General features: G+C 37.0%; 1 protein-coding gene across 3 annotated transcripts in view; it reads left to right on the forward strand.

The window, feature by feature from the left end:
* Positions 1-19,868, forward strand: part of RAD50 (RAD50 double strand break repair protein) — an 89,576-nt gene that overhangs the window by 54,476 nt on the left and 15,232 nt on the right. For all 3 annotated transcript variants that reach the window (XM_010359992.2, XM_030927223.1, XM_010359993.2), the window contains 5 exons: positions 408-518; positions 912-1,004; positions 1,079-1,192; positions 7,957-8,084; positions 10,031-10,255. In XM_010359992.2, coding sequence (XP_010358294.1) covers positions 408-518; positions 912-1,004; positions 1,079-1,192; positions 7,957-8,084; positions 10,031-10,255 — 671 coding nt within the window. The remainder of the gene's footprint in view (positions 1-407; positions 519-911; positions 1,005-1,078; positions 1,193-7,956; positions 8,085-10,030; positions 10,256-19,868) is intronic.

Here is a 19,868-nt window from a genome sequence, read left to right on the forward strand (position 1 = left end):
CAGCAGTGACGGGGTACTGTAAAATCATGAAAACTCATGCTTGAAGCCACACGCTAATATAATTGGGAGCACATGGCCTAGATTAAGAATCAAATTAGTGGTTGATGCAGTATAGTATGCATAGTGGTTAAGAGAGTGATCTCTGGTGCTGGACTGGGTTAAAATGTTGGCTGATTCATTTATTGGCTGTTGTGACCCTGGACAAGTCATTCTCTGTGTCTGTTTGCTCATGTGAAATATAGGACTGAAAATGATGGTAGTGTCCTCATAGGGTCATTGAAAGGAGCAAATGCGTTGACTTTTAGAGCCTGGCACATAGAAAGTGCTTTTATTAAGGCTGTGAAGTCTGACACCTAAAGTAAGATAATGGAATATTATATAATACTTTATCTTTTTTTTATTTTTAGGATGCTAAAGAGCAGGTAAGCCCTTTGGAAACAACACTGGAAAAGTTCCAGCAAGAAAAAGAAGAAATAATCAACAAAAAAAATACAAGCAACAAAATAGCACAGGATAAAGTAAGATTTCATTTGTATATTTACTTATCAAATACCTGTATTAAACTTACGTTCATAGCACCATGTTGGACACTATTATTCCACATGAAATTAAATAGCATAAGATAAATAGTATTTTCAGATTCATGGTATAATTTTGACATTAGAAATTCTTGTTAGAACAAGGATTAGAGGTAAATTATTTTGCTGCTTGATCTAAAATAGAAGTTAAGGATTAAGATTAATTAATCCATTCCTATAGGTGATAAAGGGACTTGTTTGAGATCATAAAATTCAGTAGTGGTGGAAACTGAAACCCAAGGTTCATAACTTCTCAGCCCGTGTTTTACTGTGCTCTCCTGTTATGTGCCCTTAAGTACAACCAGTGTAAATTTAATGAATATTTTTCTACAGCTGAATGATATGAAAGAGAAGGTTAAAAATATTCATGGTTATATGAAAGACATTGAGAATTATATTCAAGATGGGAAAGACGACTATAAGAAGGTAATTTAAAACTTAAAATTATTTATTTGATTGTGTTTTTATTTCATGTGCTTAAAGAATTTTCTTTTTTGTAGCAAAAAGAAACTGAACTTAATAAAGTAATAGCTCAACTAAGTGAATGCGAGAAACACAAAGAAAAGATAAATGAAGATATGAGAATCATGAGACAAGATATTGATACACAGAAGGTAGGTCTGTTTTGCTTATGGTATCACTTACACCTATGACATTCTTTGCTATAGTTTTCTTTTCAATAGAAGATCCATTGAATAGAAATGCAAAAAGTAAAGAGGCCAAGCTTAAGCTTGGTGGCTCACACCTGTAATCCCAGCACCTTGGGAGGCCAAGGCAGGGGGATCACTTGAGGCTGGGAGTTCAAGACCAGCCTGGCCAACACAGTGAAACTCTGTCTCTACTAAAAATACAAAAATTAGCCGGCCGTGGTGGTGCATGCCTGTAGTCCCAGCTACTCGGGAAGCTGAGGTATGAGAATCACCTGAACCTGGGAGGCAGAGGTTGCAGTGAGCTGTGATCACGCCGCTGCACTCTAGCCTGAGCGACAGAGTGAGACTCTGTCTCAAAAAAGAAATGCAAAAAGTAAAGAAAAATAATTCCAATAACATTCTTATTTCATTTATTTGTTATTTTTATTTTCAGTAAAAGACTCGTGGTAAAAGTTTGAACATAAAGGCTTAAAACTAAAAGTGTACCTCCCCTTCTTCTGATTCTCAGTCTCACTTCTACATGTCATTAACTGTTACACTTATTTGTTTTTAAAGAAGTTTTATTCATATACCAGCAGATAGATAGGTAGATATATTTAGGGGTGTGTGTGTGTGTGTGTGTGTGTATATATATTTAAATTTACTTTTATGGATGGGGTCGTATCATATTATTCTGTACCTTTTTTCACTTAATTTGATTTTACGTGTCAACTCACAGATATATCACATTCTTTTTAATGATCATTTAATGATTTTAATGATCAGTTTCTTTTTGCTACAAAAAAGAAAATTCTTTAAGCACATGAAATAAAAACACAATCAAATGTGTTTTATGTGTTTAATGATTTAATGATTATAGTCCATTTTGTGCATATACCAGAACTTACTCAGATTGATTTCATTTCCTTATCATAAACTGTGTGACCGTGAATATCTTTAACATATATCTGTATCTTTTCTTATTCTAACATATCTTTATGTAGCATAAATTCACAAAAGTGGGATTAAGGTTTAATAATCTTGAAAGTTATCTGTAAGGAAAATATTTATATATTAGGTCATTTTCCAGTTGATCCCTTTATCATTTATTTTCTCTATTAACAAAATTAATTTCTACAGTATAATCAAAATCATTTCAAAAAGCCATCATCACATGCTTTATGCAAGCATGGTAGTTAATGCCTTTAAAAACTATACCATTTCTCTGTTCTTACTGTTTTAAACAAAATTTACTATTTGAATGCCTTAACCACTCAGTTATAAGTCGTTGCTAAAAATCATTTGGAAGATTAGTTACATTAGTTTTCTGCTGGGTCTCTTTCTGTAGCACCAAGAATTTCAAATATATGAAATATCAGTCAAAGGGAAATCAAATCTCTGCCTGGCCTAATACATATTGAATAATGTGTACATTTATGATGCATATATAACAAAATATCACTAGCTTTTATGTAGTTGCCTATATAAAAATCACAGTCTATAAATTCGCAGCAGCTCTCTGTATACATATACGAAATTGTTAAGATTAATAATCTATGAACCTTTTAAGGTGATAGTCTAAATTTAGTGGATCTGATGGTATTAGTTTACTTTGTAACCTTCCTTGTTCCAGAAATTGTTTACTTAGTTATATACAATAGAGCAAAGATAAATGTATTTCAAATTAATGGGAAAACAAGGCAGTGTAGAAATTAGGGCAAGAAAGTAATGAAACCAGGAGAGAAGTGTATAAAATGTTTGCATGAAGTCTGATGTGCTTGCTAAAGATTCTAGTAGTCAAATGAAGAGAGGAGGCCGGGCACAGTGACTCACGCCTGTAATCCCAACACTTTGGGAGGCCAGGGTGGATGGATCACCTGAGGTGGATGGATCACCTGAGGTCAGAAATTCAAGACCAGCCTGGCCAACATGGTAAAACCCCATCTCTACTGAAAATACAAAAATTAACCAGGTGTGGCGACACGCACCTGTAATACCCCAGCTACTCAGGAGGCTGAGGCAGGAGAATCACTTGAACAGAGGCAGAGACTGCAAGTGAGCCAAGATCACGCCATTGCACTTCAGCCTGGATGACAAGAGTGAAACTCCACCTCAAAAGAAAAAAAAAAAAGGCGAGGCGCGCAGCGGCTCACGCCTGTAATCCCAGCACTTTGGGAGGCCGAGACGGGTGGATCACGAGGTCAGGAGATCGAGACCATCCTGGCTAACACGGTGAAACCCCGTCTCTACTAAAAATGCAAAAAAATTAGCCAGGCGTGGTGGCGGGCGCCTGTAGTCCCAGCTACTTGGGAGGCTGAGGCAGGAGAATGGCGTGAACCTGGGAGGCAGAGCTTGCAGTGAGCCAAGATTGTGCCACTGCACTCCAGCCTGGGTGACGGAGTCAGACTCCATATTTAAAAAAAAAAAAAGAAGAGAAGAAGTCACAGTGAGTCAAGATTCACATTGTGTCAATGCTAAAAGGAGACCAGTTTCCTGTACTGACTACTGACTATTCATAGAAAGGAAGACATGTATAGTCTTTAACAGACTTCATAGGGCTTATAAAAAAGAAAAAAATACAGTGTATTTCAGCATAATTATTCCTTGATACGAGGTTCTGTAGAAGGTGGTATGATTGAAGCCTGAAATAAATGTTAGTGTTTAGAAAGCAAAAGTTCTTAGCTAGGGGCACCTGTAAATCGTCTGAGTTTTTCCACTTCTAGGTATAGAACTAAGAAAATTGAAGACGTATGTTCCCACAACAACTTGTACAAGAATGCTCGTAGCAGCATTATTTGTAATAGTCAAAATATGGACACACCCAAATGACCATCAACTGATGAGCAGATAAATAAAATGTGGTATAGCCATACAATGGAATATTACTCAGCCATAAAAAGGATACATGCTACAACATGCATGAACCCTTAAGACATGCTAAGCAAAAGAAGCTAGTCACAAAAGGCTGCATAATGTATGATTCCACTTATAATAAATGTACAGATTAGGTAAATCCAGTGACAGACAGCAGATTAATGTTTTCAGGGGCTAGAGGTAAGGAAGGAATAGAGTGACTGCTATTGAATATGAGATTTCCTTTTGGGGTGATCAAATGCTCTGGAATTGGATAGTAGTGATGGTTGTATAACCTTGTAAATAAGCTAAAACTGCTAAATTGTACATGTTTAAATAGTGAATTTTGTGTAATATTAATTACATCTCAGTTTTTTTTAAATCACTTATGTTATTAAATATACATGTGTTGGCCAGGTGCAGTGGCTCATGCCTGTAATCCCAGCACTTTGGGAGGCCCAGGCAGGCAGATTGCTTGAGCCTGGGAGTTCCATACTATCCTGGCAATATGGCAAAACCCCATCTCTACAAAAAATTAGCCAGGTGTGATGGTGTGCACTTGTAGTCCCAACTACTCCGGAGGCTGAAGTCGGGGGATTGCTTGAGCTGGGGAGTTCAAGGCTGCAGTGAACCCTTATTGTGCCACTGTACTCCAGCCTGGGCAACAGAGCAAGACCCTGTCTAAAAAAAAAAAAGTCTATGTCTCCAATCCACAACAGTAAATCAGAATCTTGGGGTTTGGGCAGAGATATGTGTGTTTTGTTGAAATTCCTTAGAGCTTCTGATGTATACCTTTAACTGTCAGTTACTGAACCAGCACTGGATGGACTGCATAGCTTTCAGGCAGTCTTCTAGAAGTGGTGTTATTCCCAGCCAGACTTTTGGTGGACATTGGACTGTAATCTGTTCAGCATGCTGCTCTCTCACAGGTATCTAGAATGCAGCTAATTTTTATGTTTCCATAAGTGACCAGCTGCATGCATTAACTGTCATCTGAGTTGAATGACTGGGGTTAATATTTAAGAGCTGAGGAGCCTAACAGTCACTTGTTTACCTACTGATCTAAGCCCTGCTAAATTTAGTCCACAGAATAAAATAATTTGGAAACTTAATAAATCGCCTTTCTCAGTTTTCAGATGAAGGAATATATGAAGAGAACTGGAGGTGACCTGACTTGCCCAAGGTCATAAAAAGTAGTAACAGGTAGAACTGGTCCTACACTATCAAATTTCTAGTAGAATGGAAAAAACAGTTGTGGTACACTATAACTGCATCTGATTTTTTTTTCCCCTTCATTTCTCTAATATTTTATATTTTGTAGACTATAATTGGAATTCTCACTGCTTAAAGTACAAAGGACAAATTTGGCCCAAAAGGCATTTTATTAGCAATTACTGAGTCAGGCACTATATTGATTACATACACTCATACCTTTAATCTTCACAATACTTCTTTTTTTTTTTTTTTTTTTTTTTTTTTTTTGAGATGGAGTCTTGCTCACTCACCACTGTGCAGTGGCACAATCTCGGCTCACTGCAACCTTCACCTCCCAGGTTCAAGTGATTCTCCTGCCTCAACCTGCCGAGTACCTGGGGCTACAGGCGAGTGCCACCAGGCCTGGCTAATTTTTGTAATTTTAGTAGAGGTGGGGTTTCACTATGTTGACCAGGCTGATCTCAAACTCCTGACCTCAAGTAATCCACCCGCCTTGACCTCCCAAAGTGCTGGGATTACAGGTGTGAGCCACCGCACCCGGCCACACAATAGTTCTTTATGATAGGTAGTACTATTATTGACCATGTTATAAGCAACTGAGGTTCAGAGAATTTAAACTAATTTGCCCAAAGTTATCCAGTTTAAAAGTAATAACACTGATTTGAGCCTAGATGTATCTGACTTCGAAGCATTGTACTCTTGTGGTGGTATATACTGTATTTGAAAGCTAGAAGAATAATGGAAGCTGACTTAAAAGAAAGAAATGCCTAGCTTTCTGGTAACAATGCAAGTAGACAGACCAGCAACAATATTTTGTGCCAAAAATCAATCTCATCTAGAAATGTGATAGCACTTTAGAGAGTCCTTTCATGCAATCGTGAAAGCAAATTCAAATGTTCTATGGTATTAGATGAAAGTAAGTAGTAGCACATTCCCTTGTTCCTAATAAGGAACAACAAGTATAGTCCCCCATAGTAGAACCTTGGTAAGTCACAGCAGCTACAGTGGCACATTAGATTGCCTTAGCAACAAAGGACATTTATAACCATGCCATTTTAGTCACCTTTAACTGCCTATAATAATGCCTTTAGTAGATATGTATTCAGTTGTTTCAGTATCTCTGGGGGGGATTGGTTCCAGGACCCCCCAATACAACAGATACCGAAATCTAGGATGCTCAAGTCCTTTATATAAAATGGCATATCTAGTGTTTGCATATAGCCTATCCATATCCTCTGATATACTTTAATTTCTAGATTGCTTTTGATATTAACATGTAAATGATATGTAGTTTTTATATTGTATTATTTTAAATTTGTGTTTTTTTATTGTACTGTTACTTTTTATTGTATTTTTTTCCCCAGTATTTTTGATCCATGGTTAGTTGAATCCATAGATGTGGACCCTGTGGATAAACTGTATGTTTATATTATTTCCAGGAAAAATGAAGGTAGCCTTACTTTCTGTTAAAAAAGAAAAAAAAAAAAATTCTAAAAATAATCACACACAGATGGGCAGAATTGGATATGAACATTAAGCATGTGAGAGAAATCCTTGATTTCCCTCTCCCATCTACCAGTCCCTGGCCTTTACTCTTGGTGCAAGATATTGCCACAGGTCTGTCTATCTCTCTCACTTTCCACATCACTGAGTTTAGCTTAGCTGCAAGGGCTATTGCAGGAGGGTCCCAGCTCCCTCTTTGAGAAATCCTTACTCCAAACTCGGGATAAGTTTTCTACACACAGGATTTGTGGGCCAATTTCCTTCTGCAGGAATTTTTTTTCCCTAAATTCCAAAGAATCAACTTACAAACTGTTTTCTAATGATTGTCTCTTGACAACATAGTTCGTTTTGATCACCAGGAAAACCACTGAAATAATTTTGTTGTTGTTGTTGCTGCTGCTAAGTGTGATTGAGTCTTTTCTGAAGGACAAAACTACTCAACAAGAGCAGCCAATTTTTTGAAATTTCATTTCAGTGGCTAAGAAAGTATCAAGTTCATAGATATATAGTACTATTGTGGCACTTCTTCTTGCCTTGAGTGATGATTATTTGTCAGCCTAAAGGTAGAAGCTGTAGGTAACATATACCTCACAGGTTCTAATAGTCTTGGTACATGTTGGGAGACAGAACTAGGAAGAAAAAGTTGGGGAAAACTTCGATAGTAGTATTGATCTCTTACGATCTTTTAGGTCAGTAGGCTTTATCATGGGGTTCCTATGCAGAATGATCCACTGGGGATGTAGGTATTAAAATATCTAGTTATATTTTTAATTTTACCATTTAAAATTTCTGTTTTGTATGTTTTTAAGTGAACACCATTTCATGGCATTTTTTTCTAAATATTTTAATACTGTATAAGTAAATAAGTACATAGATATATGCTCACATCATTGTGAGACTCCCCATCAAACAGTAGACCTGGTTTTTAGATTATGGTCGTGAAAGAGCAGTAAAAGCTGCACTACAGAAGGTATTACACTTGTGACTGTGGATGGGGATGGGCCATCCAGATTGCCCCAGACCTGGAGATTCCTTTACATAGGCTTATTCTCCCTCCGTTGAACTTCACATGATTCTAAGTAAGACAGACATGGCACTTCCTATCAGCAGTTGCCTGTTACGGATTTCACGTTAGTAACTTGGTTATTTTTGTTAACTAATTTAATGTTTACCTTTAGATACAAGAAAGGTGGCTACAGGATAACCTTACCTTAAGAAAAAGAAATGAGGAACTAAAAGAAGTTGAAGAAGAAAGAAAACGACATTTGAAGGAAATGGGTCAAATGCAGGTTTTGCAAATGAAAAAGTATGCTTTTAAAATAATCTTCGGTTTAAATAAAAGTCTTTATTATTGGAATGTGAAGAATGTTAAATACCTGTTTTAAAAGAATTTTAGCCTCAGCCTAGTATCCTTTGAGAGTTACTAGAAGGTGAACAGTGTTTTGACACAATTTTATTTCATGGCCTTAAGAACTTTATTACTGAAGAAGTGATACAGAATTGGTAATCACATTGTAGTGATGAGCCTTAGTCATTCAGTATTGAACATACTTAGTCCCCATACATCTGCTAGCCTCCTGCACAGAATAGTGATACTAAGCATAAAGAATATGGAGCTGTGGACCTTGCCTGGGTCAGAGCTTGTACAGTCTATAATATTGTCAGTGGAGTTGTTGCCAGTGATTTATCCACAGAGATTCGGTCTAGATTTTCTCATTTGTAATTATGTGTCCACCAGAGCATTTCTTTTGAAAGATGAGTCTCATTCTTCCTTTATCTGGTCTGATGGTTACTTATTGTAGTTGCTGCCTTCCTGGTAGACCAGAAAAGATTTTATTCCTGCCTTGACTGCCTTAGAGTTGCCTTAGGAATTCTGTAGGAACCTTGTTGATGCTAAGGCACTAGACTGGTATAAAAGGTTGTACTAGGCAAATACGTAGATTGCGAACCATCTCACCTGGTTAAATCCAGGCTTCTCATTTATTAAACCCTTCCTTGTAGAGTTTTCATGTCTTCTTGAATTTATATGGAAATCTGAATGAAAAAAATGCTCAGGTTTTTCTAAAGGATATGGTAAAGTGAATTTTAACTTTATTTATAAAGCCTAACAAATGGTTAATCCTGTGTTATGTTTAAGTACTCTTAGTTTAGCTATTTAAAATCTCTTTCCTATATCAGGGAAATCAGATTTTATAACTAGAAGAGCTCATCATCTTCAGAATCTTCTTTTTTTTATGCATTATGCACACTTAGACCCAGAAAAATCACAGAGGAAATTATGATGAAAGCCAAGAATGTGACCTTAATATCCTAGTTCCCAAGCCTCAGTTCTTTTACACTATGCTCTCCATGGCAAGTTGGAAAAGTAATGCTTCTAGAAGAAATTTTGAAAGGAAATAATATATTCGTGGCTACTAAAGACCAAAACCAGATATTTAAAAAATTTCTTCTGTGATTGGTACATAACAGTACTTTTTACATTCATTCACATTACTAAGTACAACTATTTTTCAAACCTTTCTTCAACCAGGACATAACAGAAATGCCAACAAGACATGTAATCCAGTCAACTCTGTAAGATGCCCATAAACTTGAGAGCAGTGCCTGACACATAAGAGGATGCTTAATAAGTGATTGTTAAACAAATGAAGATTTTTAAAGCAAACGTTGAAATTTGTACAATCTGCCAAATTATCAGAAAAGTTTGAATATTTTACTTCTTTTGGTCATTACTATGGTTTTTATACTTGGGCAAGAGAAATTTTGTTTTCATGGAGGAATCTAGATTTTTCATAAGTATTACTGCAGATAATTAATATATGATTTAATTCGTGTTATGCCTTGACATGAGCAAAATGATGAAGCCTGTTATCCATAACTTCTTAGTGTTGATAATTGTGCATTCTCAGCTCACAATCAGAAGTTTGTGAATTTGTAATATTAATCACCAGAGTGCTTAGCGTCTAAAGGCCAGGAACTTTATCAGTGATAACATGCTATGAGGGTTCTCTGTTCAACACACAAAAATTAGCTGTTTAGCAACCTATATGGGGCAGAGATAGGGAAGGAAGAGAGGGTTTTTTTTTTTTTTTTTTTAGTACCAAAGCCCTAAATAATAAGCAAGGAGAGACTCTGTTATACGATTCCTAAGGAGAATGATACTTAACCTGTCTAAAGAAATCTATGACTTTTCCACTTCAGGTTGTTAAAAGCTAAAAAATGGTCCTCATTTGTCGTTTTCGTTTTTTACAGTGAACATCAGAAGCTGGAAGAGAACATAGACAATATAAAAAGAAATCACAGTTTGGCATTAGGGCGACAGAAAGGTTATGAGGAAGAAATTATTCATTTTAAGAAAGAACTTCGAGAACCACAATTTCGGGATGCTGAGGAAAAGTATAGAGAAATGATGATTGTTATGAGGACAACAGAACTTGTGAACAAAGATCTGGATATTTATTATAAGACTCTTGACCAGTAAGTATTAGACTGGGGATTTTCTTATTGCAATGAATATTAACATATTTTAGTAATCTTTCTCTCATTTTTCTCTTTTTCTTTCTTTTTTTTTTTTTTTTTGAGACGGAGTTTCACTCTTGTTTCCCAGGCTGGAGTGCAATGGCACGATCTCAGCTCACTGTAACCTCTGCCTCCCGGGTTCAAGTGATTCTCTTGCCTCAGCCTCCCAAGTAGCTGGGATTACAGGTGCATGCCACCACGCCGGGCTAATCTTGTATTTTTAGTAGAGACGGGGTTTCTCCATGTCAGGCTGGCCTCGAACTCCTGACCTGAGGTGATCCGCCCACCTCAGCCTTCCAAAGTGCTGGGATTATAAGTGTGAGCCACCACGCCCGGCCTCTCATTTTTTCTTTTTAAATATGATATTCTATGTATACCGTGCAATGGAAAAATATATGTACATATGTAAACACACACTAGCTTAAGTTATAAAGTTAAGATATAAAGCATACTAATATCTAGGAGTATTCATGATACTACCTCCCTTTAACCAATCTACCATTATCACTAAAAAGGCATACACTTAGATGCTCCCTTCTTATCTCAACTTTCTGTCATCCCCATTCCCTGTAACCAGTGACAAAGATTTTTACTTTCTCTGGTTTTTTAAAAAACAGTTTTATCATATATATGTCGTATTTTAAACTTTTTAAAAATGATATGATATTCTAGGATTTGCTTTATTTGGATTTGCTTTTGTTTATCCATGTTGTTTGTGGCCATGGTTCATTCATTTTCACTGACATACAGAATCTACTATGGGAATAGACCACAGTGTATCCATTCTCCTATAGATGGACATTTAGGGTTTTTTTTCAGGTCTTGTCATGTCTTCTGGAGGAAAGGTGTAAGGTTATGTTTGTGGGAGTGCATTGCGGAGTATGCTCAATTTTACAAAATAATGTTGTTTTCCAGAAATGACTTTACTGATTTATACCACTAGCAGGTATTATAAGAGTTTCTTTGATGGGTCCTGTGACATTGGTTTTATAAATTTCTTAATGTTTGCCAACCTCATGGGTTTAAAATGATAAATCATTGTTTATTCATTATTAGTCTTGCCTTTTTGTGTGTTTTGGGACAGAGTCTCTTTGTCACCTAGGCTAGAGTGCAATGGCGCAATCATAGTTCAGTGTAACCTCGAACTCCTGACTCAAGCAGTCCTCCTGCTTCAGCCTCCCAAAGTGCTGGGATCACAGGTGTGAGGCATTGTTCCTGGCCCTATTGGTCTTATTGATTTAAATGTCTTCTTTATCTCTTCTTCATTTCAGTTCCTTTTCAGTTATATGTATTACAAAAGTCTTTTCAAACATTATGCTTATCTTTTTTACTTAGCATCTTTTGATGACACTGGATTTGATTTTGAGTTAGTTGAATTTAGCAACCTTTTCTGGTTAGCTCCTTGTGTGTCTTGTTAAGAAATCCTTCCCTACTCCTATATTTTTGTCTAAAAGTTTTAAATTTTGCTTTTCACATACAAGTTCATTTAAGTGTTCTAAGTTGAACTTTTTCCTTTATGAATAACCGGTTGTGTTGGCTTTATTTATTGATAGACTCTCCTTCTCTCAGTGACCTGCAGTGTCATTTCTGTCATATATCAGAATTCCCTATGTGCCTGGTTTGGCCTGGGTTCTCTATTCTACTTAATTGGTCATTTTGTCTATCTCTGTGCCATTTCACACACCATCTTAATTACGTATAGCAGAATTTTCTTTATTCAGCGTATGTCTGTCTTTTAACCAGTGAATTTAGTCCTTTCATATTCATTGTGATTACTCAATTGAGTTGGATTTATTTCTGCCATCTTTTTTTCCTTTCCTGCCTTTTTGAGATGGATTTATTTTTCTTGACTCCTCCTTTTTCCCTTCTTTGGGTTATACAATTGACAATATAACATGGGTATTAGGGACACTAGGCCCCCATGCGGTCAGAAATCCACATGTAACTTTTGATTCTCCCAGAACTTAACTACTAATAGCCTACTGTTGACTGGAAGCCTTACTGATAACAGAAACAGTTGATTAACACATATTTTGTATGTTACATGTATTGTATGCTGTATTCTTTTACAGTAAACCACAGAAAAGAAAAGAAATTATAAGGGAAAAATATATTTTCTGTTAAGTGGAAATGAATCATCATAAAGGTCTTCATCCTTGTCTTCTTCACATTGAAGAGGAGGAGGAGGAAGAAGAGGAGAGGTCAGTCTTGCTGTCTGGGATGGCAGAGGTGGAAGAAAATCTGCATAAACGTAGACCCACACAGTTCAAACCTGTGTTCAAGGATCAGTTGTATTCTACTTTAGTTATTTGAGGGTTTACCTTTTAATTTTTAACGTACTTATTTGACTTAAAATCATATGCATTAGTTTTCAAAGTGGTCCTGGAGCACCATTATCATTATCACCTTGGAACGTATTAGGAATGCCTCTCAGCCTCTACCCGAGACCTAGATCAAAAATTTGAGGGGTAGGGCCCAGCAGTCTATTTTTGACAAGCATTTTGGGTGATTCTGATGCACATCAGAGTTTAAAAACCATAGCTTTAATGTGAATTCTTTTACCTTTTTCCTGAATACTAATTATTTTCTCCCATCTGCATTATTTCTTTTGTCTAATATTTTAGTTTTACCTCGTTTTTAAATCATCACAAATGAGTAATAATTATTATGGTGGCTTCATAACCCCACATGTTTACTAATTTTTTTGTTCATTTTTGCTCGTTAAATCCCACTCCTCCCTTCTTTAGGTTCAGTTTTCTTTGTTTTGGAGTATATTCTTCAATAGCTTTTCTCAATGAATGACTATTAGGTAAGCTGTCAGTCATTAAGAAGTTTTTCCTCTTAATTTGATAGTTTAGCTGAGCATAGAGTTCTACATTGACAGTTTTGTTCTCTTGGCACTTTGAAAATATTCAATTTTTTGTTGGCCTCTATGGTTACACTTGAGAAATCATTTTAATTGTTCCTTTAAAAGTAATCTGCGTTTTTCCTCTGGTTCTTTTAGGATTTTTCCCTTTGTCTTCAGTGTTCTGTATTTTTATAATAGTGTATCTAGACTCAGCTTTAGTTTTTCTGCTCATGAATTGTGCTTTTTGATCTGAGGGTTGATATCTTTCATCAGTTTTGTGGACTTTTCATACATTATCTCTTCAAATATTATTCTTTCTCCATTTCTCACTATTTTCCCCTTCTTCACTTTTTATTAGACATAACCTCCTCTTTCCTCTACATTGCTTAACCCCTCTTGCATATAGTGGACTCTGGGTACATATCTTGTAGTTCATAAATTATTTAGCTGCTACTTAATACTACCTATTGAGTTGTTGTCATTGTTTTTTTCCCCCCTTCATTTTTTTCTATAAGTTCTATTTTGTTCTTTTTCAGAAACTCACATGGTTTTTTTTATAATTTTTTTTTTTTAAACAGAGTCTGGCTCTGTCGCCTAGGCTGGAGTGCAGTGGCATGATGTCGGCTCACTACAGCCTCCACCTCCTGAGTTCAAGCAGTTCTCATTCCTCAGCCTCCCGAATAGCTAGAATACAGAGGCATGCCACCACTCAGCTAGTTTTGGTATTTTTAGTACAGATGGGGTTTTGTCATGTTGCCCAGGCTGGTCTTGAACTCCTGGCCTCAAGCGATCCTCCCACCTAGGCCTCCCAAAATGCTGGGATTACAGATGCGAGCCGCTGCACCAGGCTTTTGATGTATTTTCTTCCTTAGTATTTTGATTCCTTCTTGAATGTGTCTTTATTCATTTTAACTATACACATTTTATATTCTCTTTCAGATTATTATTTTTTAATTTCACATTTTGAAAAGGCTGCTTCTGCTGTTTTGTATTCTGATTCTATCCCCTAGTGAAGTTTCTGTGTTTTATTAACATTCAGTTGTGCACGTATCTTTACTAGCATTGTTTTTTCTGTGAGACTCCCTTGTGACCTTTCCTTGTAGATGTCTATCTACACAGAAATTTTGGTTTTATATTAACTAGGAACTCCAGAGAAAACATTGGCCTGCATGTAGGGGTTTTTGTTAATTTCTCAGTTGGTAGGTTCCTAGACTATCTTCTGTCCTGGATGATAAGAACCAATCCCTAGGTTATAAAAATAATAACCCCAAGTTCATGGCTGGGCACAGTGGCTCACACCTGTAAGCCCAGCACTTTGGGAGACCGAGGTGGGTGGATCACTTGAGATCAGGAGTTCGAGACCAGCCTGGCCAACATGGTGAAACCCCATCTCTACTAAAAGAATACAAAAATTAGCTGGGTGTAGTGGTGCACACCTGTAATCTCAGCTACTCAGGAGGCTGAGGCAGGAGAATCGTTTGAACTGGGAAGCAGAGATTGCAGTGAGCCAAGATTGCACCACTGCACTCCAACCTGGGCAACAGAATGAGACTCTGTCTCAAAAATAATAATAACATAATAATAATAACCCCAAGTTTAGTTTGTCTGTCAGGTTACATACTGACTGGTCTGGTTTTCACTTCTATCTTCATTTTTGTTATATAGGGATTTCCCTTTCTTTCTTGTGAGCTCAACTATGAATTTAAAATAAGTTTTGTTATAAATCTATCTAGCAGTTCTGTTCATTTGTGGCAGGAGAATTATTACTAACCTTAGATTTTGGTGGTGGTTGTTTTTTCCGGAATGGCAAATATCTTCCTCAGCACTAAGAGAGTTACATAGAGAGCTTCTCTTCTCTTTTAAGACTTCTGGTCAGATACAGCATAGTCAACAGTCCAACCTGAGCAGTGGCATTCAGACCACAGGTCTCAGGAAGACAGGAGAACTCTGGTTTCAGTATGAGGACTTTTTTAGTTAGTGATGATAACAAAGGTGGTCCCAGAATTGCCTAGGCATATTTTTGGCATATACAAGTTTTAGGAAGTACATAATCATGTAAGACAGATTAGATCCATTTACTGTGAAATATTGGGAGTGAGCCAATTATCTTAACATGTTATTTTTAAAAAATAAATTATACTAAGATTTTTGTTAGATTAAGTTTAACTTTTAAAACAATTTTTTGAGAGTATTCCATAGATACATCTTTTGTCCCATTTCATTGTGAGTGGGTAGGTTAACGTTACAATGCTCCTGGGTCCAAAAAGGCTCATAGAATTGTATGCCTACACCAAATGAGAACTTACGTTTTTTAACCTCTTTGAATGTTGCCATCTCTCCTAGATATTAGATCCAACAGTTTAAAGTGGTTAGTCTTGGAATTTAAGGTGTTGAAACAAGAACATAAGCAAAACTTAAGGAATTCTTGCCCAGTAGACTACACATACATATATTTGTTTTTTATTTTTTTGCCTTTAATAATTATTTTTAGTCTTCTCAGTTTCCTCATTTATGCCTTTAGGGGACTTCTTAGTTTTTTTTCGTTGTTTAGCAACAGATGCTGTGTATCTAATAGACTTATCAAACATTCATTGAGCATTAAGGAATAGGAGATCCAGTAACTTCTAGCAAGGATATTATAGGTTTATTTGAAGAGACACAAATCAAAACAGATTTTTGTCAGTAAAAACCTATTTTGCCAGACACAGTGGCTCACGCCTGTAATCTTAGCACTTTGGGAGTCCAAAGCGGGTGGATTGCTTAAGTCCAGGAGTTTGAGACTAACCTGGGCAACATGGCAAAACCCCATCTGTACAAAAAAATACAAAAATTATCTGGACGTGGTAGCACACACCTATAATCCGAGCTACTCAGAAGGCCGTGGTGGGTTGCAATGAGCCAAGGTTGTGCCACTACACTCTAGCCTGGGTGACAGAAAGAGACCCTGTCTCAAAAAAAAAAAAAAAAAAAAAAAGCAAAAAACAAAACACCAAAACTTCTATTTGGAATAAGATAAGTTGGTTGTGATGAAAAAATAAAAATGGGTATTATAAAGCAAGACATTGGACTTTGTGTAAAAGTCCAACATAAGTTTTATGTTTTTTAAAAAACCTCAGAAGTCCATAATACATGGTTAAAAGTACTGTCTCTGAACACTACAGATGTCCAGATTTTGAATTCTTTTTTTAAAAAAAAGTTTTACTCTTATTTTTTTATGACTATATAGTAGGTATATTTATGTGATACATGAGATATTTTGATGCAGGCATACAATGCATAATAATCACATCAGGATAAATGGGGTTTCCATCACCTCAAGCATTTATCCCTCCTTTTGTTACAGACATTCCAATTATACTATTTTAGTTATTTTTAAATGTACAATAAATTGTTGTTGACTGTAGTCACTCTGTTGTGCTATCAAATACTACATCTTATTCTTACTATATTTTTGTACTCATTAACCATCTCCACTGCCCTTTCTAGCCTCTGCTAACTATCATCTCCACTATCTCCATGAGTTCAATTGTTTTAATTTTTCACTCCCACAAATGAATGAGAACATGCAAAGTTTGTCTTTCTGTGCCTGGCTTATTTCATTTAACATAGTGTCCTTCAGTTCCATCCATGTTATTCCAGATGACAGTGAATAGCACTCCATTGTGTACATGAATGACTTTTTTTTTTTGTTTGAGACGGAGTCTCTGTCTCCCAGACTGGAATGCAGTGGTGTGATTTCAGCTCACTGTAACCTCTGCCTCCGGGGTTCATGCAGTTCTCCTCCCTCAGCCTCTGAGTAGCTGGAATTACAGGTTCCTGCCACCACATCTGGCTGATTTTTGTATTTTTAGTAGAAACAGAGTTTTGCCATGTAGGCCATGTTAATCTTGAACTCTTGACCTCAAATGATCCACCCGCCTCAGCCTACCAAAGTGCTGGGATTAGACATGAGCCACCGCGCCCAGCAAGAACCACATTTTCTTTATCCATTTATCTGTTGATGGACACTCAGGTTGCTTCCAAATCTTGGGTATTATGAATACTGCTGTAATAAATATAGGAGTGCAGATATCTCTTCAACCTAATGATTTCATTTCCTTTGCGTAAATATCCAGTAAGTGGGACTGCAGAATCATATGGTAGTTCTGTCTTTAGTTTTTTTAGGAACCTCCATACTATTCTCCATAGTGATGATTTTGAGTCCTGACTGAAGATATTTAGCAAATTCTTTAGATACTCTGAGTTTCTGTTTCCTCATCTATAAAATAGAATTTTTAAAAATCTATACTGTTATTCAGTATAGAGTCAGAAAAGCTCAGAGGCGATTTAGTCCAGCTTTCTTTGTCATGTTCCATTCTTTAATGTAAGTTCTTAAATTCTGTATTCTTAAATAGCACTAAAGAACTAAATTCATTAAGAAAATGTAGGTTTCTGTTCCTATTTAAACATTCTTTGAGGTTGAGGGCTATGCATAGAAGACACTAATAGCAATTGAATACTACATGATAGCCATAATCAATTTAATTATTATATCTAACTCTGTATTAAAGGGCAATCAGAGAGATTAAGCAGCCTACCCAAGATTACCCAGGTAAAGGGTAGTGGTAGAGATAAAATTAGATCTCAGAACCACTGTGACAGGCTGCTACCATAGTGGCCCCCCTGCTTTTTTTTTTTTTTTTTTTGGAGACAGGAGTCTCACTGGTTCTCTCAGCACTCTCAGGCTGGAGTGCAATGGCGTGATCTCTGCTCACTGTAACCTCTGCCTCCTGGGTTCAAGCAATTCTCGTGCCTCAGTCTTCTAAGCAGCTGGGATTACAGGCATGTGCTACCACACCGGGCCAATTTTTTGTATTTTTAGTAGAGAAGAGGTTTCGTCATGATGACCAGGCTGGTTTTGAACTCCTGGCCTCAAGGGATCCACCCTCCTCAGCCTCCCAAAGTGCTGGAATTACGGACATGACCTTTTTTTGTAACCGTTAAAAAAGCTAGTATTTATATAAAAACATTTTAACTGTTACTTATACTTCCTGGTTTAGAACCATAACTTATTTCTGTATTGTAACTCTTCAGTGAGATGCGTGTGTACATAATATATAGTTGTATATTAGGATTTTTTTCAATAAAAATGTGAGTACATATATGCTTGATACTGTTCTAGATACTAAGTATATAAGGATGAAGAAACAAAATTAAGAAATAAATTCATAACAAAATGGCTAGTAATGGTAGGTATTACAGTGAAAATGAACAATGTGAGCGTAACTGATGGGCCTTTAAGCTGGGACCTGATTGATGAGAAGGGAGCAAGATATGCAAAAAACTGGGGCGCAGGCGTTCCAGGTAGAGAGAATAGTTAATGCAGTAGCCAAGACCAGGACGAACAGAAAGTGTTTTTTTAAGGACCAGGAAGAAGGCAAGCATGGCTGGAATATAATCAGAGATAGGCCATTCCCAGATATGTCATACCTTGTAGCTGTGGTAAACAGTTTTATTTCATTCTAACTGCATTGGGCAGTCACTAGAGGGTTTAAAGGAAGGAAATAATATAATCTGATTTCCAGTTGGAAGAAATTGCACTGACTGCTGTGTGTGGAGAATGGATTGTAAAGGGCAAGAGTAAAAGCAAAGAGACCGATGAGGAGACTTGTAGTAACCAAGAGATGGTGGTGGACTAGATCAGGTGGTAGCAGTGAAAATGGAGGAAAGTGATAGAAGATAGACTTGGAATTTGTTCTGGAGAGAGTTGACAGGCCTTGCTTCTGAATTGAGTGTAAGGGAGGGAAAGTAAAATAACCAAAGGTTGCTCCTACATATTTTTACTTGAACAACAGGATATTGGGGGAACAGGTTGCCATTCCTTAAAATGGGCGGGACTGGGGAGAGAATATCAGTAGTTCCGTTTTGTACAGTTTAAGTTTGAAGTGCTTGTAGACATCTAAGCAGAGATGTCAAGCAGGCAGTTGGATATATAACCTCGAGCCTAGAGTTCAAAGGAAAGGTGTACACTGGGGAGTCATCAGCATATCCATGGCATTTAACTCATGAGATGAGATCACATGTGGAATGAGCATAGAGAGAGAAGGGAAAGGTCCCACCACTAGTTATGTTTGCAAATCCAGTAAATAAGCAGCTGGTGAGGTGGGAAAAAATTTTTAAAGATGTGGTATCTTAAAAACCAAGGGAAGAAAATATATCTAGAATCTAATGCTATTTGGGGTCAAATAAGGACTAAGAAGTGACCCTTAAATTTGACAAAATGGAAGTTGTTAATGACTGAGGAGCAGTCAGTGGCACAGTTGGAACTGAAGCCTGGTCGAGTTGGGTGGGGAGAGAATGGGTAGTAAGAAATGGAGACAGCAGCCAGGCATGGTGGCTCACACCTGTAATCCTAGCACTTTGGGAGGCCAGGGCGGGATCACCTGAGGTCAGGAGTTCGAGACCAGCCTGACCAACATGGTGAAACTCCCTCTCTACTAAAAATGCGAAGATTAACTGGGCGTGGTGAGGCACACCTGTAATCCCAGCTACTCGGGAGGCTGAGGCAGGAGAATTGCCTGAACCTGGGAGGTGGAGGTTGCAGTGAGCCAAGATCGTGTCATTGTACTCCAGCCTGGGCAACGAGAGCAAAACTCTGTCTTGGGAAAAAAAAAAAAAAAAAAAAATGGAGACAGCGAATATAGATAATTCTTATAACAACTTCTTCTGTGACGGGGAGCAAGA

This window comes from Rhinopithecus roxellana, chromosome 3, assembly GCF_007565055.1.
Source record: "Rhinopithecus roxellana isolate Shanxi Qingling chromosome 3, ASM756505v1, whole genome shotgun sequence".
In the NCBI taxonomy this organism is placed as follows: Eukaryota; Metazoa; Chordata; class Mammalia; order Primates; family Cercopithecidae; genus Rhinopithecus; species Rhinopithecus roxellana.